The sequence below is a fragment of the Chenopodium quinoa genome, unplaced genomic scaffold (assembly GCF_001683475.1).
Source record: "Chenopodium quinoa cultivar QQ74 unplaced genomic scaffold, ASM168347v1, whole genome shotgun sequence".
Classification (NCBI taxonomy): Eukaryota; Viridiplantae; Streptophyta; class Magnoliopsida; order Caryophyllales; family Amaranthaceae; genus Chenopodium; species Chenopodium quinoa.
In genome coordinates this window covers 1676661-1700068 of record NW_018743503.1, presented here as the reverse complement: position 1 = coordinate 1700068, position 23408 = coordinate 1676661, and the positions used below count along the sequence as shown (strand labels likewise).

The 23408-nt window shown below is 33.4% G+C and overlaps 1 protein-coding gene across 1 annotated transcript; it reads right to left on the bottom strand.

Moving 5' to 3' along the window:
• Window positions 1-2575: 2575 nt before the first annotated feature.
• LOC110739519 (protein trichome birefringence-like 42) lies at window positions 2576-15638 on the bottom strand. Its single transcript, XM_021919965.1, has 4 exons — window positions 15184-15638; window positions 5483-5657; window positions 5182-5366; window positions 2576-3644 (listed from the first exon to the last, which is right to left on the bottom strand). The coding sequence occupies exons 1-4, from the start codon at window positions 15585-15587 to the stop codon at window positions 3152-3154; spliced, it is 1257 nt and encodes a 418-aa protein (XP_021775657.1). The 5' UTR covers window positions 15588-15638; the 3' UTR covers window positions 2576-3151.
• Between the last annotated feature and the right edge of the window lie 7770 nt (window positions 15639-23408).

Sequence of the window (23408 nt, the reverse complement as noted above, 5' to 3'; positions counted from 1 at the left end):
GTTTGTTGATTTTTTTTTTTCAATACTGTGTAATCTTAAATTTGCATCAGTGTTTAAAGATTATTTTTGCCCAATGATTACAATGTCTCACAATTACAAGCATTTAATATATATATTTTTCATTTTTATGAAAGAACTTGTTTTTTAATTAACTATAAATTAAAAATTATTTTTTCCCTACATATATGGGAAGTTTCTGTTTAAAAAAATAAAAATAAAAGTTGATAAATTTATCTCCTAAATTTAGGGTGGATTGGAGTATGAGATAATGGGGGTGTGAGATAATGGCAGGCTATTGGGCTGTGCAAACAAGCCCAATAGCACTTGCACAGCTCAATAGCATAGAGTCTCATGTTACTTGGGACCCCAAATCTAGAACGACTGTACTTAGTGTATAAAAATAATTAACCATGAATTCATGTAACAGATAACAAAGTGGATGAGATGGTTTATATTGCAACTCTTTGAGGGAGGTCTTGATTTGTATTTCCGTGTTCGACTCCCCTTCCTCCCCCCCCCCCTTACACACACCTTAATAATTTTAGGGGCCCCAAATTTTGGATATATGTATATTGGTTTCATATTAAAATTGAAAAATAAGGTTGGATTAACGGTTTGAGTGCAACATCCTGAAACAATGGCCAGAGGTTCAATATTCCTTGAACCAACAAATTTTAATTATTTTGGGAAGCAATGCTAGTGTCTGTGAGTCTGTCCAGATTCATTGTAAATCTCTTACAAAACCTCCTCTACTTCTCCGCCATTTTCTTATTTTCCCCTTTTTTCTCCTAAAAATTTTCAATCTCAACCCGAAATCTTTCTATCTTCCCCCTTTTTCTCCCAAAATTTTCAATCTACGTTTAATTCTTCTTCAATTTTCCATTACCCAAAATTAATCTTATGTTGACGAACATTATAATGTAATGAATTTATTTTATGAAATAAAAATTGGTTATTTAATATATTGAGTCTAATGATATTATCCAATTGTAGCCCCGACCCTGTAAAACAATACAATATTAATTTAACCTAATGTATATAATCCTGTAAAAAAAAAACGAAAAAAAAAGAAAAAAAAAACTAAAGTGTATATATATATATATATATATATATATATATATATATATTATTGTATAAGATTATTATTCAAATCAATGTATGATATAATATATTCAATTACTCTAAAGAAATGTTGCCTTTTCAGTTACAGTTTAGGGTTAGGGGTTTAGGGTTTGAGGGTTAGGGTTTAGAGTTTAGGATGAATAAACTCTTTATTGAGGATTTTACTCTTGAGTTAATCAACTCTTTAATGAGGATTTTTGGAATATGTAAAAGAATTCCAATTTGCATGAATGTATTATTTTTATAACTTTCTTACTTTTACATATTATTTATTTATGTCTTAATGAGATTATGCATACTCCGTACTATGTTTACGTTCTTCTCACATGCGAAATAATACGGATGTTCCTTGGAAAAAAAAATTAAATACGGGTATAAAAAATAATCTAAATATTATGTTCAAATATAAATAAATTTGTATTATGTATTTCCTTTGAAAATAATTCCGTATTTTTTATTTTTAAGAAAAATCCGTATAAAAATTAGTATTGTGTTAATTTTTATACAAAAATAATTTGTATATTGTATTTTTAAGAAAATTATGTATTGTGTATTTCCCTCAAAAAAATTAAAAAATTCCATAGTGTGTATTTATACAAATTTAAGAATTAATTGTGATACTTATTTTTTTTTTTTTTTTTTTTGAAGGGAAAGATAAAATATCATTAATTGAAAGCTATACGGCATCTACAATAAGCATTATAGAAAAATAAAATACCATCTAAATTAATCCAGTAAAAATCCTCTTTAAAGAAACTATGATGATGCGAAACTAGATCTGACGATGAAGTACAGTTCCCGATTGTTTGCTGAATTATGCAGCCTTCTATGAGGGAATCCATTTTCTTGACATAGTTTTGGGAGGAAAATTCATTACCTGACCATGTCGATCGCATTCTCAATTCCAACGCCAATTGCAAAATTGTACGAATAACAACCCATGAATCCAATCTTTCAAATAACACCCTAAAAATAAATTCCAATCTTCCATAAGGGAAGAGAAGAAATACAAACACCAAACTCTCACAAAAGGAGAGAACAAACCCAAAAATTGGGAAGAAAACTCTCATAAAGAGAGAGCAAGGAGAATTATTAATGGCTAAAATCAAAAAAACAAAGGAAATAAAGAAAGAAATGGGGCTTACCATCATCAAAGAGATGATGATGGTAGCCCCTTGCGGTTGCCAAAGATTTTAGGGTTTTTTTTAGAGAGGAAGAGAGAGAGAAATAATTGTGATACTTTATTTAAGGATAAGAATTTATTTTCGCATTTGAAATTTATTTATTAACATAATTGTAACAACTAGATTTAATATAATATCTTATAATATATTGCCCTAAAAAAAAGCCCTATAGTCACTACATTATAATATTTGTCTGTTAATATAGTCGATTGATAATCGTCAATAATTGTCCATAACCGACAACTATGTACGCTAGAATTTTTAATACGTTTAAAATGTCTGAATATTATATTAGTGTATGACATTGTTAATCGAACCTTTGAATTCATTGTTTAGAATCATGAACTTTAGTATTAAATACAAACATCAGAATAATTCTACCTAGTACGGAGTATTATGTTACCTTTAGCTTGTACCAACTATCAAACTTAAAAAATTAAGTCCCCAATATAACATTTCCTCAGCATCATCATCATATACGCAGACTCGGCATCTGTGGTTTGGATTCTTAGGGGAAACGGTGGCGAAGATGTCAGCCTCAGGTGAACAGTGGATAAAATTCGACAACTAGGTACGACTTTTGATTGGTGTATTATACACAATTTCCGAGGGACTGAGTTGAAAGGGATCATCTTCTCGCTAACACGGAAAATCATAGCTTATCGTCATTTAATTTTATTGTTTAGTTTGTTGGCGTATTAATAACCTCACGTCAAAAAAAAAAAAAAAATAAAAAAAAAAAAAAAAAAAAAAAAAAACATTGCCTCCGAATTAATCAGTATCCCCATCACATCTAGATCTCATAAATCAACAGGAGTCCAGGACTCCTATTAATCAGTCGTATCTCATAGAGTATCAAAAAATATCAATGCATACAATAACCTATTCCAAGTATCCGGAACTCCAGGAAGGCACCAATGTGTACAATCTGCATAATTCTTGAGATTATTATCATACTTTTCAGTAAGGGTATTTAGGTCTTTGAACCTGTACAAGGATGGATGTGCATCAATTCTGTACTCGGTCAACTTAGTTATGTTCAAGTACTTCACCTGTATTTTACTTATCAGGCTTAACACGTTCTCGACTACATTAACCATAGACTTTGGGAAAACCGGTACGTATGATTCATCCATTATGAGTTGGGTCTTGTTATAGCACCATTGATCATATTGTGGAAATTTGTGTGGTGCCGAAATGCTCCTAAACAACACTGTTGTTTTCTTTGAATCAACATTTTTCTCAATCCATCTTGCCCATGTTTTTAGGCCATGTGCATAAGCTAGCTCTATCGGCATACCCTTCATTAACTTTCCCTTGTATTCGAATAACTCCCATCTAGAAACAAAAAAATTATAGCATTGAGGTTAAATATCACACAAAGATGCATACACTACGTATATTGATTAGCAAACCAATGCTGCTTTAGTTATACAATTAAGTTGCATACTTATTAATGATATTCAATATTATTCATATGTGTGCTTGAAGATATATAGTGCAAAAGAGTTTGTTAAAAAGCTCATAAAGAAACGGCCAGAATATAAACTTCTATAGTCTTATGCATATGGCATGTAACCTAGCTAGCAATCCTAGCATGAGTCTGTTATACATTTGCTTATATATGCACTTGTAGTTTTTATGTAAAGAATTCAAGTTCGAGATGATAAATTTTTTACATTTGTTTATATAGGCGTTTGTAGTTTTTATGTATGGAATTTAACTTCGAGATAGATAAATTTAGATAGAAAATAAGATTACTCATAGTAAGAGGTATAATTATGCTATGCTCATGTTTACTCTTTAGACTTTGGCCTGAATTCTTTTTTTCATATTTACTGAACTTAAATCATAAGTAGTTGCTGAATTTAAATTGTTTTTACTAAACATCAATAATTCTACTGTATTTCAATATTTCTAGCTGATTAAGAGTTAGTTCCTGTTCACTTATCTGATGTTTAAAGAACCAAATTACTTTGGTTAAACTATTGTCAATTCATTGATACTATATAACTTTTGTTAAACTTAATTTATACTCGTACTTACTAAAATTAAACTATTTTTCTTGAACTTAAATTATTTATGTTAAAATTTTATTTTCCAAGACTGAGGCTATGTTTTTTTCATATCATTTTTGCTTACTAAAAATTTATTTTTAGTAAAAAGAATAACATTTGAATACTTTTTTAACCAATACTGTTATTGAAGAATGTTAACTAAAATTAAATTATATTTACTAATAATAAATAACTTTTTTGGATCCTAATCTTATAATTTCTTGCTAAATTTAATTTATTTTTAACATATAAAACTTATTTTATAGAAGTAAGGAGTTTACAGTCAAAGCTTTTATAGTTCAACATTAAAAAAAAAAAAAAAAAAATGTAATCATTTTGCAATTGCAGTGCATTTTCTTTGTGGCCGGGGTTATTTATTTAAGAGTTACTCAATTAGTCAAGTGTTATTTACTCTAGGGTTATTTGGTTGGTTAGTGTATTTTCCGTGTTACACCGTGTGGCCGACTAACACACAACAAAACACTTAACAGGTTACTCCTAACCGATTGAGTAACCCCTGACCAATTATTTCCTAATCAACCTCTCACTGACCGAGTAACCTCTGATCGAGTAACCCCCGACCAAGTAACCCCTGACCAAATAATCCCTAATCAAGTAACCTCTGATCAACCAAGTAACACCTAAATAAGTAACCTTTGAATAATAACCCTGGCCACAAGCCACATATAAAATTTATATTGCACTTGAGTTAGCAATTTTTATATTTTTAAAAGGATCCATTGAGGTAATATAATCTAGGTATGAAATATTATCAAGCAAAAATATGAAATTTCAATGCAAGTAATAATTATCCATACGCTTTAAATCTTCCGCGTTGGTCCCACCAATGCCCTGAGTTGAATACCATAATATCTGCTCCGATCCACTTCTTTGAATTAGTCGAAATATTATCAAGCACAAGAACCTTTTTCCCACTTTCATGGTTATCTTTGAGTTCAACGAGAAATGGACTCCAATAAAACTCTAGAGTGAAGTTATATTCCTATAATTAAACAACAAAAAACAGTGTTACTTCCATAAAATTCTTAAGACATTGATAATATCTTAGCTTATATATAAAATTCAGAATTTATTTTCCTCATTTATCTATATACGTACCTTTGCCTTCCATATTGTCTTGTAATTCCTTTTTTCCTGCACCTTGGCTGCCGTGGAAGGAACGGAGAAGTAGAGAAGGCAAGCAAGAGATTGCCACATGTTTCGATTTAGCGAATCGCCTACTAAGATCATCCTCTTGTTCCTTAGTCTTTCAAGCATATATGTTCCATTAAACCTAGAAATTTAGGGAAGATAATCATGTTTACAATGTTCTAAACGTACTTACGTAGTCTAATTTTTACATGTAGTCTTGATTTGTCAATTATGTTAGAAGATAGTTGAAATACTATATTAGCAATGCTAGTAGCTCAGCCTACTTGGATGTTTATAAATTATGCGATGTGATCATGTGGAGTGGTATATTAGGTAAGATTTATGTGGATTACGATAACTTGACGACAAAATTACATGATTAAGGGAATAAGCAAGCTCTAACACTTATTTTAATAGCTAGGATTTTCTTAATGTTTTTTTTTATTTAATTTTTTTTTTTTTTGACTCATTGGATTTTTTAATGTACATGTGAAAAAGAGTTGTCTAAAGTTAGGATAGGATCAATTGATTGCAAATGATTTGTAATTGGCTAGAACTGCACGAGATCCTCTTTATGTCAACTCTTCTATTTGAAAATTATGCAATGCTGATTAAGAAAACTACGCGATGTAAAATGATTTTAACAAAATACTCTACCTTGTCAAATAATAATTATTTCCTACTATGTATCCATTATTGATGGCATAGTTACACACCACAATCCCTACAATCATCGACAAATTCCCCACACAAATTACTCTTACGCCTTACTAATTACTCGTACTTTATAGCATCTCTCTCGATCTCTCTCTATGCATTATTACTCTTCTCTCTCTGCATTATCACTCTTGCTAATATATGTGTTAATCCCGATGATAAACTACGTAGCAACAATTGTGGAATAAATCATAAATGAATAATGATGTTAACTTGTTTAGCATGTAATGAGGACTACTTATCTTTTGGTGGGTAAGTGGATTGAAAATGGGTATTAAGAGATAGAGGGAGGAGAGAGTCCAGGTGGAGGTTAGGAAAGATAATTCAAGTAAGGACCTCGTATACGAGTGAAAATGTTGTCCCACTTAAATAAGTTTTTTTTAAAACGAATAAGCTTTTTTAAAACTCTAAGCAGTCCAACAACATACATTTATTTAGAAATAGGAGTATATACTTAATAAAAAACTAGAAATCTTAACCAAAAAGAATCCATCACAATGCTACTTGGGGTGATATGATGATGACAATCGAATTTTAACCTGTTCTACAATAGCAATCCTAATCTTGTTGAATAAAGTTTTACTCATTAGGTTATTAAATTATAAAGGAAAATTTGCCAAAAAAAAATCTTTTAAAAGCACCATTTTGCGAAAAAAAAAACCCTATTTTTAGCATTTTGTCAAAAGAAAACCTGATTGTAAATTTTTTTTTGTGGAAGAAAATCTAATGTCTCTAATTGCACTTAATTAGCCTCTAATTCTTTTAATTATCTTTTAACTCTCACTTAACCATTTAATAATTAAACTAATTTATAAATTAAACAAAAAAAAAAATCCACCACCCCACTCCCTTTCCCCCTCCCCTGGCAGGCGGCTGCAGCCCCCTCCGCCGCCACTTTCTCTCCCCTCCCTTCCAACTCCACCTCTCTCTCCACCAAACTCCTCAACCTTAAACTCTGCCATTACCAAACCTCCAAACCCTTCTTCTCCACCACCATTAAATCCTTCTCTTCTCTCACCCTTCCCGAAGATGAAAGCCAAAACCTATTGCAATTTGCTTGTAAATCACACTAGCATCACATACATACATCATCAAAGCCAAAACAAACATCAGTTGCAAGCAAGATGCACAAAATTGAAAACCCCCAAATCAATTTTTCTAGGATTTTGTGACAAAATAATCACAAATTTCACGCACATTATAAGATAAAATCGAAGTAAAAATACATTGATTGTGTGGGAAAACTTGATTTAAAGCTTCCAATAAGATCCTTGCAAACTTTGGTAGTGAGTTGAGAGTATTTGGGAGAGAAATGAGAGTAAGAAGTTCCACTACTAGAAAAAGGTCAATTTCCGACGGACACGAAAATCCGTCGGAAAAAACAAAATTTTCGATGGATTTAAATTTCGTCGAAAATTTCTGACGAATTTAGAATTGCCGTTGGAAATTTCCGACGGAATTTTAATCCATCGGAAAATATTTAGTTTCCGACGGATTTTCCATCGAAAAATAATTAATTTCCGACATATTTTGAATCCAAGGAGATTTTCGATTAAATTTAAACCCTTTCCGACGGAATTATGGTTTTTAAAAAATAAAAATAAAAAAAACACAAACCCTAATAAAAACGGAACTACCCCCCTCCCACTTTCATTTCTCATTTCTCTAACCTCTCCTTATTTCTCTCTCCGCCTCTCTTCTCTTTCTCTCTCCTCTCCTCTTTCCTCTTCTCTTTTCACGCTCCTTCTCTTCTCTCCTCTTCTTCTCTCTCACGCCCCTCTCCTCTTCTTCTCTTAGCTGATTTTTTCCATGGTGGGTAAAAGCCGTTAATGGTGATGCATGGTTTATAACACATTAATGATTTTTAAGGTCAAATTAGACCATGAAAATACTAGATCTAGAATTTCCATGGTCGAATTTGGCCTTAGTAAATCAAGTTCAAGGTGAAATTCGAAACTAATTCGATTGTTAAGGTACGTTTTACTATTTTTAATTTTTGTTTTTAAATTTTTTATTAAATTTTTGGGCTATGGTGGTTGGTTTGGTCGTTCATGATGATGGTTTTAGGTGGGTTGGATTGGGTGTGGGTTCGGTCAGAGTTTAGGTTAGGTGGGTCTGGGTTTGGGTTTGGTGGGTCTAGGTTAGGGTGCGGTGGTGGTGGTTGGTGGATCAGGGTTAGTATTCGGTTAGGGTTCGATGGTGGTGGTTGGTGAATTTGGGTTAGGGTCCAGTGTTTGTGGTGGTCCGTCTTGGTTTTAGGAGGGTTGTAGTTAGGTTAGTTAGGGTGCGGTGTTTGTGGTGGTCCGTCTTGGTTTTAGGAGGGTTGTGGTGGGTGGGTTTGGGTCGGTGTTAGGTTTAGGTGGGTTGTAGTGGGTGGGTCTGGGTCGTTTTAGGTGTAGGTAGGTTTTGGTGGGTGGATTTGGGTCAGTTTTTGGTGGGTTTTGGTTGTAGTGGGCCGGTTAGGGTGGTGGGTGGTGGTTGTGGGGAATATTTGAGGAGTTTTTGTAATTTTATTTGTTGCGATGGAGGCTAGTGGCCAGGGGTGGACGTGGTGGTTTAGCGGTGGGGGCTGGTGGTGGTATGGGGTGGTGCGGGCTTTTTTTTTTACGGGATTTTTTCGACGGAATTTTCGTCGGGAATTTTCGGAGTAATCATTTTCGTCGGCAACTTCCGACGGACTTTTCTAGGCCGGAAAACTTCTTCCGACGCATGAAATCCGTTGGAATGTTCTTGGAAATCGTGTTTCCGACCAAATTTCTGTCGGAAAAGGTCAATTTTCCTACAAACACCGTTACGATGCCACTTTCCGACGGAATTCCGTTGGAAACACAATTTCTGACGGAAAACAGGGTGTTTCCGACTGAATTTTTCCGTCGGAAATGACCTGTTTTCTAGTAATCTTCGAACGGAGGTGGTGGTCGCCGAAGTGGATAAGAGGGAAAATGAGGGTTGGCCGGCGGCCAGGTAGTTCGCCGAGGGTGGGGGACTGATGGGAAAAGGGGCTCCTGCTAGGTCAGAGGGAAGGGGAGGGGGTGGTTGGCTAGTGGTTGGAGGTGGCGATTTTTTTTATATATATAAATTAAAGTTCATTTTTTAGGTGGGTTAGAGAGCCCGTCAAAAAAAAAAGGTGGGTTAGAGATTAATTAGTGAAAATGAGATGAAATTAGAAAGTAATCAAGTAAATTAGAGGGTGATTAAGTAAAGAGGTTTCTTCTTGCAAAAAAAATGAACGTGGTGATTTTTTGTAACTAAAACACTTTTAAAAGGTTTTTTAGCAAAATGGTGCTTTTTAAAAAAAAATTCTGCAAATTTTCCAATTATGAACTATCGGTTTAATTTAATATTTTTTTTTAGCAAAGGAAATTAATAAAAAAAAATCATTTATCTACTTACATTTATGTAAATAAATCAACAAAATTCTAGTTAGCATAACATTTTCGTCCATAAATTAACATTTGTGGCCTCACATTGAATAAAAAAGTGTGGATTTATTATAAGAAAAATTGGCTTAAAATAATATCAAATATCAACAGTGTGTGCAAAATCATATGAATTCAACTATTTGCTATTAGCGATTGTGCTATATGTGCAAAATAGTATGCCGGTCACTGGAAAAGTATCGCAATGAATATTCCGTCTATATTTATTATTATTATTTTTTGTTATTAATTTTCTTTTTACCAAAATGCATATTATGTTAACAATTTCCTTTACAATACAATTCAAATTAATAATGCTCCACTCCTTTGTTTGGATTTTTTTTTTTTTTTGAATTGTTAATATGTATTTAAATATTATTTTTCAAAATTCCTATAATAATTTCTACTACTAGACAACAGTAAGTAGAGTATTTAAATGCATTATTATTTTAACAAAATTAGTTCAAAAATTGTTTAAAAAGTCCAAAAATTCCTCCACATTATTTTGGTTGGTGAATGCATTTAAATACCCTATTTACCATCGTGTGATAGTAGAAATTACTACAGGTATTTTGAAAAATTAACATTTAAATATATATTGACAATTAAAAATAAATAACTTAACAAAGGAACCGGTCATTTTTATTTTGGATTATAAAGGAAAGGAAAAATTGCATTAAATAATACCACCTTTCACCCGTCCGCTAAAAATAAGTCAACTTTTTATTATCTCTAAATAATACCACCTTTGGGGGGTGTCCGCTTTAAACAAGTTGTAACCTGTTGGTAACCTGATTAGTAGGTTATATGGACACGTGTCATCATATTATTGGTCTGAAAATATAATAATTTTTTTTAATGTTTTTAACTTTTTAAAATTATTATTATTATTATTTTTTAAAAAAAACCACCCAACCCCATCCCCCTCCCCCTCCCCCACGACCTAGCCACCACATCTCTCACCTTCCAGCCACCTCCTCTTCCCCTCCCCCACACGCAACGACTCCACCGACGACAGTACGGCCGGCGCCCAGCTCCACCACCACCGGCCGTACCACCCTTTTTCCCTTACCCCGACTTCGCTTGCCCTTGTATTTGAGTCATATCGGCAACCTAACCACCACCATTGAAGCTGAAAAACTTTAAAAGCTTGAAGAGACAACAATGGAGGAAACTCCATTGAAGCTCACATATAAGCTTGAGGACAAAATGGAAACATGCTCATTTCTTCAACAAAATGCATAAAATTGGTATCAAAACGCTCACATTACAATATACAATAGTTTGGTACCAAGAATTATGCAAGTAACATCACCAAATGAAAACCCCCACTTCGATTTTACTTAGGGTTCTTCACAAAAAAATTGCCTAATTCCCCTCCACTGGTATCGGCCCCCCTCCCCTTCCCCCACCCTGAATTGACCCCCCTCCCCTTCCCCCACCCAAAATAGCCACCCCTAACCCTTAAACACAAGCTCGACACCACCATAAACGAAACCCTAAATCCTGTTTAGGGTGGTTTCAGCTGGTGATTTAGGGTTAAAGGTGCCGGATTTTGGCGTTGTTGATGTGGGTGGCGGTGATGAGGGTGGCTGGTTTAATCGGTGGTGGGTGGGATTAGCGAGGGGACTGGATGTGGTGGTGTTGCTGATGGTGCTGCGTGAGGCTGAATTAGTGGTGTTGAGTGTGTTTTTGGTGGTGAGGCTATTGGGATTGGTGGCGGTTTGGTGCAACGGTGGAGATAGCAGATGTTGCTGGTAGTGGTTGATTGTGAAGGAGGATGCTAGGTTTTGTTGTTGCTGTTGAGACAAGGTGGGTGGAGGTTAATAAATCATAAGAATTTTTTAGAATATATTAATTGTTAATAAATTATAATTAAAGTTGTTATTAAGAGTTAATTACATTGTTAAATGAATTTATTAAAAAGAAAAAAAAAATTAATCGATTATTCAGGTTATAGATAAAATAACTTGTTTAAAGCGAACACCCCCCAAAGGTGGTATTATTTATTTAGAGATAATCAAAAGGTCGATTTGTTTTTAGTGGACGGGTGAAAAGTGGTATTATTTAATGCAATTTTTCCTAAAGGAAATTGTTAACATAATATGTATTTTGTAACACCCCGTATTTTCGAACAATTATTTTATGTGCATTTTAACCTATTAAACCTTATTTCTAACTAAAATCTCAATTTCTAAATTGAAGTGTTATTTTAATTATTGAAATCGTTATTTTGATTTAAGGGTCATTCCATGCTTTTGAAGCCCTAATTATAATATTTGACGAAGCAATTGAAAGTTATTATTTATAAGGTTTTATATATGAGTTTAAGTGTTAATCATTTCAATCATGTTTGACTTGTCTGAACTGTTATTAGCCTTAAAGGGTGATTCCTTAAGTTTAAGCGTCAATTCTATAAGCGTTACACTTATTATATGTTATTTTTGATATTTAACCTATTGCGATTGATACGGGCCATCATGGGTGATTGCTTGACTGAAATGTCAATTTGATGGGTATAAAAAAAATTCTAAGGTTGTTAAGACGTGTTACACTCGATCGTATCAATATCGATAAATAAAGTGGTATTGGGTGATCCCTTTAACTCGTTCATCAAATTGATAATATTTATAAACTATCCTTTAATTCTTATATTTATGAAACTCATTATAATGTCCTTTTATTAATTAGGTCATTATAAATGAATAATATTATTGATTTCGCATTTCGTCTTTTATGTCACTTTTCTGTATATATATATATATATATATATATATATATATAATGAAAGTATCGTTTTCATTATTATTATATTAATATTGTCATTTGCATCATTATGAATATTACGTAGTATTTTTTTTTTTTATTTTATTTTAAGCGCGTCTGAAACTGCTTCTCATTTTACTTCTCCTCCTTGGTTTTTTTTTGGACCAACTGGAATTAGTTCGGGTTTTTGGTTTAAGCTTAGTGGTGTACACCCAAATATTGTTGGGTAAACTTGTTTAATTGCTTCTTTAAGCCCGTCTTCCTATGCTAATTGTGGATCCTTAATTACCCATTTGGTTCGTTAATCTAGGATTTGCAAGGAAGCCTTTTATTTTGAGCCCATTCCTCTCCTTCTCTTGCACGGATGCTAGGCTAAAGTGGCTGCTCAAATTCTTGACTTAGTAACCTCCCTAATTTGTTTGGGGTCGGAGTGTTAAAATTGGTATCAGAGCAAACGGTCCAAAAACTCTCACCGAGTTGTTACAAATTCTTGAGAAATATGTATGTAGTTGATGAATAATCAACAAACTTGATTTTGTGAAGCCTTGACCTTAGTGAGGGTTACTTGGGTGGGAAGAAAGGGTGCGTCTCTATTTGCTAAATGTTAGGTAGACAATGTCGTCTTCACAATTTGTGTACTTGTCATAGTATCTATGGTTCTCTAAGTTGTTTCCAAGTTTCGAGGACGAAACTTTATAGGGAGGGGTGATTGTAACACCCCGTATTTTCGAACCATTATTTTATGTGCATTTTAACCTATTAAACATAGTTTCTAAATAAAATCTCAATTTCTAAATTGAAGTGTGATTTAAATTATTAAAATCGTTATTTTGATTTAAGGATCATTCCAAGCTTTTGAAACTCTAATTATAATATTTGACGAAGCAATTCAAAGTTATCATTTAATAAGGTTTTATATATGAGTTTAAGTTTTCATCATTTCAATCATGTTTGACTTGTCTGAACTAATATTAGCCTTAAAGGGTAATTCCTTAAGCTTAAGCGTCAATTCTATAAGCTTTACACTTATTATATGTAATTTCGATATTTAACCTATTGGATTGATACGGGCCATCATGGGTGATTCCTTGACTGAAGTGTCAATTTGATAGGTATAAAAATAATTCTAAGGTTTTTAAGACGTGTTACATTCGATCGTATCAATATCGATAAATAAAGTGATATTGGGTGATCCCTTCAACTCGTTTATCAAATTGATATTATTTATAAACTATCCTTTAATTTTTATATTTATAAAACTCATTATAATGTCCTTTTATTAATTAGGTCATTATAAATGAATAATATTATTGGTTTCGCATTTCGTCTACTTTTCTGTAAATATGAACCTTATATATATTTTGTATCATTAATGAATTAAAGTATCGTTTTCAGTTTTAATTATTATTATTATTATTATTATTATTATTATTATTGTCGTCGTCATTTGCATCATTATGATTATTACGTAGTATTTTATTTATTTACTTTAAGCGCGTTTGAAACTGCTTCTCATTTTACTTCTCCTCCTTGGTTCTTCTTGGACCAACTAGAATTAGTTCGGGTTTTTGGTTTAAGCTTAGTGGTGTACGCTCAAATATGGTTGGGTAAACTTGTTTAGTTGCTTCTTTAAGCCCATCTTCCTAAGCTAATCGTGGATCCTTAATTAGTCCATTTGGTTCCTTAATCAAAGATTTGCAAGGAAGCCTTTTTGAACCCATTCCTCTCCTTCTCTTGCACGGATGCTAGGCTAAAGTGGCTGCTCAAATTCTTGACTTAGTAATCTCTCTAATTTGTTTGGGGTCGGGGTGTGACATATTTTTAAAAGAGAAGAGAAAGTTAATAAAAAAATTAAAATAGTAATAAGTTAAGATGGAATATTCCTCGAAATATTTTTTCAGTGACCGGCGTACTATTTTGCACATATAGTACAAAAGGTGGTGCCGCCAATAGCAAATAGTTGAGTTCGTATGATTTTGCTCACGCCGTTGATAGTTGGTATTATTATAAGCCAATTTTCCTTTATAAAATTCCAATTAACATGGCGTTTTTTTTTTATCATGATGATAACTTGTATTTTCCCATGTTATGCCCTATTTAAGGATTAATTTGACTAAGGACGAATACAAATGTTCCACTGTAGTTTTAGTAATAAATACTCCGTAAGATGCACAAATTGATATAGTGTATAAAAGAATCTTGAGTTTCAACCGTTGAAACTCAGGATTGACTTATATACTCTATCATTAATTTAACTTTAGCCGTCTTAAAGAAATAATTTTATAATTTATCTATTCTCTATTTACTCCAATTAAAAACTTTTGTATATATCTGATGTACAGTAATATAATTGTACACCAAGGTAATTTTTGTTGAATTTAGGGTAACTTTTACATATTTTTGGGTAACTTTTATCAATAAAGAATTAATAACTTTAATTTATATCAAGGTAACTTATATATACTGGGTCGCTTTCATTCGTTACAGGGTAACTTTTGATTATTTTAAGGTAACGTTGTAGCTGGGGTACAATACTTTATTGTAAATCCAATTTTTTTAAATGTTTATGTACTCCAATAATATACAACCTATGTGTAATTATTTATGAATACAAAAACTATAATACAACGTAAGTTATTACAAAATCCATAAAAAGTGGGTAGTCATTTGCAAGGGCAGCCAAATAATATAATTAGCTATAGGTAGATTTTGCTATGTTTCTCTTTTAACTAAAAACTATCAAAATAAAAACCAAACTATACTTACAATGGTATATCACAATCACGAGCTTGCCATCTCCATTTTTGGTACTCCAAATCCGGCCTCCCGTTATTTTTGCAGCTCATCTTCTCCTCGACGAATGGACACCTTACTGATTCATAGCTAGGAATTTCTTCAGGGTTATAAACCCATCTCCCCTCAAACATATTGCACTTCTTTCGGCTTTCGGTTTTCATCTTTTCCATATCATTAAGGGTGAAGTTCGAAGGGTTAATCGAAATAATTGAAGGAATTGATTTGAAACGAGTTACCATATCATTTGTAGCTGATGAATAATAACTCATAATTTGTTGAGCATTGTCAACATATAGAAAAAAGACTAGGAACCCTATTAAGATTACAAGTAAATAGAGTTTCCATGTATACAAAATGTAGGGTTTGGATTCCATTACTTAGAACATTAAAATGTTACGTTTTTGGTTAGGCTAAATGTGTTAGCAGAGTTCTATTATTGGTATGTGTATATATATATATAGTATCAGAAATAATTCTATAATTGGTAATATATAGATAGAATAGTAGGTCAACTTTGTATTTTAGGTCTAGATATTAAATGATATGACACATGCAAATGCATGTGGTTAGTAATATAGCAAGTGCTAAATATTCAACATATTATCTTAATTATCTGTCTTGAAACCTACTTCAATACTTTTGAAAAATGATTAGATTAATTCCTACTTGCTACTATATACCAAGATCTTACAAATAATTTGTTAGAAATATAAATTATAAAAATGAAACTTATGGTCTTATTGGTACATAAATTATTTTACGTGGAACGTTTGAGTTGAGCGAAAGAAAAGTACAGCTCACTTCATTAATTTCACTTCATATCTCAATTTGCAGTGTAAGTGGATTACTAGAAAATGTAGAAGTTTAAATTTATTGTTATAATAGCAAGTAGGGAATATAAGATTAATAAGAATCGTATTACTAGATACATGCAACCAAATTGTAACCAAATTGTTCAAATAAATTTTTAAGTATAGATCAAACCTTCTAGGAAGGATCCCTCATTTAATTTGCTAGTACACACTAACGAATTGAAGTCAAAATAGGCCATACTAGATAGGACAGGCGATACTAGATAGAGACGAGGGGCTAAGTCTTGTGTATAACGGGTGTACGTTAATTTTATTGTAAAACGGTCAATTTAAACGTAACTTTAACTATTTTTATGGTAATTTTAACCACTTAAAGGGTAACTTTAATTTGTCGTTGATTTGAATTTTATTTTAATGTGTAATTTCTTATTGATACGTGATTACATACTATAAAGACTAATATGATTAATCTAATACATTATAAGTTTTTTTGAAGATTAAATTTATTAATAGAAAACTAATAACTTTTGCAATATAAAGGGTGATTTTAACTACTTCTAGCATAATTTTAACTTATTTTACAATAAATTAACATACACCAGGCTGCCTATTTGGAGAATCTGTGCTCCAAAAGATACTATACCTTTATTCCAAACTAGAGCCCTATTTATCTTTGTATTTGTATTAATTTGATTTGCCAATATCTATTTGGTAATGGTTCACTATTTTGTTTCTTTTAATTACATTTTTTCTCCGTGCTATTAAAATTTAGAACCTTACATACATACACTCTCTCTCACTTATTTTTAAAACAACCCATAATTTTTTGGAAAATTTAACAAGTATGTACCAATCTTTGCTCCGTTCTTCCAAAATGCACCAACCATTAAATCTGCTTAAAATAAACCCAAGTTTGTAATTTTTCTCGCTTCGTAAACCTAAATGACCTATGACCTGAACAACCAGTCGTTTTATTTTTTTTCTTTAATTATTTTTTAAAATTTACAAAATTAAATAAAAAAATTAAAAAAAAAAAACACTCAAACCTCCCCCAAGGCCCCAACCCCACTGCTAGCCCCTCTTCACCCCACCCCACTGCTACCAACCACTCCCTCCCCCCCTTGCCGGCAGTCGGCACCCAACAACCACAACCACTTCAGCCAGCGGGTGGTTGTTGTTGTTATTATTGTTGTTTGTTTGTGTTACATTTATGAAAGGGAATCACTCTAACAACAACCACCACTTCAATCTATCATTCACCCAACCACCACCACTTTTGCCACCACCCTCTTCACCACATACCGTCGTCGCCCCTCCCAACGACCGCCAACCGCCGACACCACTTCCCCTCCTGCCAAATACCGCCGTTACTCTTCTCTCTCTCTCTCTCTGTGCTCTCTCTTATTTCTAAGTGTTGTTAGATATAGTTTCTTGGTTGCTTTTGTGATTAATTGTTGTTAGATCTAGTCTTTTTGAGTGTTTGTGAGTTATTTATTGGGGGTGGCTAGTGGTGTTTATGGAGATAGTTAGGATTTTTTTTGGTTATTTTCGTGGTGGATGTGGTGGTTTTTAAGGGTGATAGGTAGTGTAAGTAATGGGTGTGGGTTATTTTTAAGGAGTGTTGAGTGGTTTCATGGAGGGTGGGGGAAAGGGATGGAGGGAGGGGTGGTGGTCACTGGCGCCAGGAAAATGGGTTGGGTGCCAGCCACCGGTCGAGGACGGGATGGCGATGGGGAGGAAGGACCGGCAGTGGTAAGGAAAGAGATTTTTTCTTTAATTATCAAAATTTTAAAATGAAAAAAAAATAATTCATTTAAATTATAAGAATTTTTTTTAATATAATAAAACGATGAGGAGATGACACGTGGATTGCAACCTGATATAACTGGTCAACTTACTAGCTTGGTTTAATGTGGGAGAAAAATTAAAAACTTAGGTTTATTTTGGGCAAATTTAAAGGTTGGTGCATTTTCAGATAACGGAGCAAATGCTGGTTTGTTGTTGTTAAATTTTCCTATGTTTTTTTTTATCTTACCTACTTGTTTTTGGGGACACTCCCCTTACAAGTGAAGGAGCTCGATGCTTGGTTTTGGGGTATAAGGACAAGTGTGGCACATTTGAGAAGAAACAAGTCATGGGACTAGGAATGATGGGGCTAGAATTGGACTTGGTGTAATTCTTGATGCGAGGTTGTCAAAAGGTCTGTCGGAAGAATGATAGGTTAATAAGGGTGAAGTTGCTATGTGGCAAGGAAAGTTTAATGTTATTAGTGCTTATGCTCTCCAAGTTGGTTTAGATGTACAGGAGAAACGATAATTTTGGGAGGATTAAGATGAGGTGGTATAGGGTGTCCCCTACATAGAGAGATTATATATTAATATTGAAGGTCATTTTAATTAAATAGGCATGGTGAGGTAAGTCTAGATGGCTTTGATAGGGTTCATGGAGGCTTTGGGTATGGGCAAAGGGACACAGGTGGTGTGGCTATTATGAACTTTTTCCAATCATATGACTTAATTTTGGCTAATACTTGGTTTAAGAAGCAAGATTCTCACTTGATAACTTTCCGGATTAGAGCAAATGCAACTCAAATGGACTTCAATTCTTGCTTACAAACAGTGTTGTCTCGGACATTTACGTGGGCTGGAGCTAAAACTAGAAAAGGGGCCCTTAAATATATAGACATTTTTCATAAATAATACATCGACAATATATTTCATGAATTTTATGCTATTTTTGTTTCGTATTAATTGTAACATTTGCCAAAAATTAATGCATATTTACTACTATTAGCAACAAGTTTTTGCTTTCCTTTAAGTTGTCATTTATCTCTCTTATCTTCCTATATTTCTTTTTTCATTTAACATTGATCACATACAATTTTTCCCAAGAAGTCTATGTATCTCACCAAAGTGCAAATTGTAGAAAAAGGAGGTAGTATTAAAAAACGAAATTTAAAAAAAAAAAAAAAAGGTTTGCCAGAATTAAATGATAGTCACTTGAGATTTGGCTAATTCTTCTTTCTAATATTTCTTTTTCACACTTTATTTGTACTCTTAATTTTCATAATAAAAATCAAAGTTACGAAAGTTTAATAGTATACTAAAGAATCTTATGGGACATTTTTAAAAAAAAAAAATAGATGTACTTATGAATTTTTAATATTTTTTTTAATGCAGAAGAGGATCTAAAGATCTGAAACAAAACACACTTCTCAATTTTTACTTTGTTTTATTGTTTACATTTCTTTTTATAAATTAGACTATTATTGATAACGAGAAATAAAAAAAGATGTGGGGCCCCTCAAAATGGGGGCCCTGAGGCCTAAGCCATTGCCCAAATTGCTCATGCTAAGATCTGGCCGTGCTTACAAAGAGCATGGATAGATAAAGTTGTATAAATTACAAGATCATCTTAGGGGAAAATGGGGTAACCTAACACCGTTTTTTAGTTATGACATTCGTTTGAAAGAGAATATGAAGAAAAAGGGATGACAAGAAGAGCCTATGATAAGATGGTGGACGTTTAGGGATGTAAATGCTAAGGGTTTTATAGGAAAAATTAATCAAAGAGGCAAATTGGGATTGGAAAGGTGAATCCGAACGCGACTTGGTTACGAATGAAGAATTGCTTCTTGAGAGTGGCAAAAAAGGTCTTAGGGGAATCAAGGGGAGAACTTCGGTGCAGAGAGATATTTCGTGGTGGAATGAAGAGGTCAAATCACTAATTAAGCAAAAAAGGGATTGCTATCAAGCCTTGGGAATATGTGGGAATTAAATGACAAAATCTTTCAGCGTGTAAGGAGGCTAAGAGTAATGCAAAGGCAGTTGTTCGCCAACCGTAAGAAACTTATTAGGAGGTTTATGAAAAGCTTGATTCTAAGGAGAAAGAAAAGGTCATTTATAATAAGATGGCGAAGAGAAGACAAAAGATGAGGAAAGATATTGGCATGGTAAAGTGTGTTAAGATAAGAACCAAATTGTTTTGGTAAATGACGAGGAACCCCTTCAATGATTTCTTTAATGGTAATCAAGGAGTTGTGACAGGTTATACTTTTGTGAGTGATGAAGAATTAAATCAACGTGGTGTATATGCGAAAGATTAGGAGAGTAGAGGTAGATATTGCAATGGAAGATGAAGCCTAAGAGGGCAGTTAGCCTTGATAGTATACTAATAGAAGCGTGGATAATATTGGTATTGATTGGTTAACAGATTTCTTTAAGAAGATATAGTGGGCTACAAGGATCCCGCAAGATTAAAGGAAGAGCACCTTGGTCCTGGTCTATAAAAACAAAGCAGACGCTCAAGATTATTGTTCTAACTATCGAGGGATCAAGCTTATGACGAGCTATACTATGAAGTTGTGGGAAAAGTTTAATTTATTGAACATAAGTTGAAGGCATGCACAAGCATATCGGATAACCAATTTAGTTTTATGCCCAGGAGATATAATTAGGAAACAATCCATATAATAGGACAAATGGTAGAGTTTTATAGGGTAAAGAAGAAGGATCTCAATATGGTTTTTATAGATTTAAAGAAGGCCTATGACAAGGTGCCAAGAGAGGTATTTTGGTGGGTAATGTTGAAGAAAGGTATTCTACGAAGGTACGTGGACTTGTTAAGGACATGTATTGGGATATGTTAACAAATGAGAGGACGTGTGGAGGGTTGACAAAAGATCTTCTTATTACAATTGGATTGCATCTAGGGTTTGCCTTAAGTCCTTTTCTTTTTTCAATGGTTCTAGATACACCAGGCCAATTCAAGATGAGTATCCATATAAGATGTATGTTGTTTGTGGATGATATCGTTTTGGTGGATAAACTAAAAATAAGGTTAATGCCAAATTGGAGCAATGGAAGCAAAGGTTGAAATCTAGAGGGTCTAATCTAAGTCGGAGTAAGACAGAGGGGGACAAGTGATGATGTAATGAGTTTGGATAGAATGGATTTGACCGTGAATGAGTGTTTTAAATATCTGGGTCAATCATCCAAAAAAATGGTGACATTGATCAAGACGTGGCCTTTAGAATGGAGACAGGGTGGCTTAGTTGGAGAGTGACCACGGAAGTGTTAAGTGACTGAAACAATCCTTTATAGTTTTTAGGGAAATTCTGTAAGATTGACATCAAACTAATGTTGCTCTATGGTATATATAAAACAAAATGGTTATGGAAATGTGCATGTTAAAATGGGTGTGTGGAAACAGTCTAAGAGATAGAATTCGTAAGAAAGTGGGTGCTACAGGCATTGAAAACAAATTAAGGGAAAATTGCCTGCATTGGTTTGGGCATGTAAACCGTGACCCCAGGGCGCACCGGTACAAAGAGTGGAAGAGTGGGATTGTTAAACGTGGTAGATGGAGACCGAAAATGACTTGGTTGAGATATGAATTTGCAAGAAAATGGGGTATTTGATCGTAAAAGATGGAGGAGGAAGATTTTTATGGATGATTATACCAAATAATCACTTTTGGTTCATGAAACCATCCATCCATATGGGATTAAGACTTTGATTCATTGATTGACCTACTTGTTCATTAAAACACCCATTATTAGTGTGTAACTTATAATCCTCTATTGTGTGTCAAAAGGAAGGGGCATATGATATTGTTATTCAATTATATGTATTTGAGAGTTGGCTGGAATTCAAACTGTATGTTTAAAATCATTGGAAAAATGATAGATTTAAGGACTTAAGTGAACTTTTGTCTTGGGGGTCAGAACAAGAGAAACATTTACTTTCATTTTTGAAAGAGGAGGCAGTAGGAGCCAAGGTTATGTCAGAATCAACACCTTTAAGGAAGTACAAAATACACCTAAGTTAGTTAATTACAATCAACCTCTCGTATGTTAATCGTAAACACTCATCGAACGAAATTGAAACTCAAGCTCAAAACTGTTCAAGACCCTAGTAATATTGTAATCTTTTATAAATGGTCCTAGTCTTTATTAATTCCATTTTGTATCGTTATCAATCCACGTATTATATGAGACTATGTCAAAGCATAGTAAATTAGAACGATTAAAATAGTCCGAAATAATATCATTGTTTTGTAAGAAAAACCAAGTCAATGAATAACATTGACTTATAAAGAAAACCAAGTCAAAACTAAATAAAAACTTCTTGTATTTTTCTGTTGCAAATAATCTGATCAAATCCATTATTGCAGATGGAAATGGAAGAACAAGAGAATACAGAACTGATAGACGAATGCTGGGGGATGATCTTTAATCGTCTCAATAGTGCAAGTCACCAATAATCTATCACTTTAGTCAGCAAGAAATTCTTGTCAATTACCAACTCCTTTCTAGATAAAATAAAATTTTCAGATAATATACCAATCACAATCCTCTCTAGGCTGCTGCAAAGATTTCCCAACCTTAAAAAGATAAAGTTCGATAAATTTGGAGGAGACCTGAATGAAGCTATTGTTGCGATTGCACAGTCCGGGTTGGACCTGGAAGAGTTGCAAGATATGGCTTATGATAGAAATCAACGAGCAGATTGGTTCGAGGAGCTGGGTTCAAAAATGAAGAATCTGAAAGTACTGAGGTATCCAGGTGGGCATGGAGATGCTGATCTTGTCAGAATAGCAGACTCGTTACCTCAGATCGAGGACCTGCATATCTCTCACCGTTATGACTATTATGGGGATGAAGAAGGTAACAATTTTGTTACGACTGATGAAGGGATAGATTATTTATCATCCAAGCTCAAGAGATTACGCAAGATAGATCTTGTGCAAGAATCATGTATTTCAGATAAGGCCCTAATTTTGCTGTCAAAGAATTGTGCATTACTAGAGCATATTGAAGTTAAGTTTTGTTCTGTTACAGAATAAGGTATTTCATTCTGCATATTGAATTCTTTATGCGATTTTGAAATGAATCATTCAAGTCTCGGAGGAGGGAATACAATTATGATGGCCTAATGAAGAATTGTGCAATAAAGTACTTGGTCCTTTTGTTAAATCGTAAATTGATCCCTATTGTTCGAAAAAGGATTCTTAGTGGAGAAGCTAATGCTACGTCAATGTTTTTCCCTACCACATGATCAACTGAATGTCCTTGACATTCTGAAGTGCTACAAAAGCCTTGTGAAATTGGATTTAAATGGATCCCGTCTTGTGAATGATTACGGAGAAGACATGGAATCAGAGTTCTCCATGTTAGAGAAGGATATCCTAAGATATTCAGATATAAATGATAAAATGCTTACAAAGTTAGGGAGGATCTGCCCCAGACTGAGTTATCTGGATCTGAAGGAAACCAGGAACGTGACAGAAGCAGGGGTAAAGGAAATGGTGAAATCGTGTACGACTTGAGATACTTGTCCATATGTTGTAAGAATATGGATATCAAGGTAATAGCATGGATTG

Coding starts and splice junctions, on each gene's coding strand:
- LOC110739519 (XM_021919965.1), bottom strand. CDS start 15,587: ATGGAATCCAAACCCTACATTTTGTATACATGGAAACTCTATTTACTT. Junction 5,658..15,183: donor CGTGATTGTGATATACCATT/GTAAGTATAGTT, acceptor CTAAATTTCTAG/GTTTAATGGAACATATATGC. Junction 5,367..5,482: donor AGACAATATGGAAGGCAAAG/GTACGTATATAG, acceptor GTTTAATTATAG/GAATATAACTTCACTCTAGA.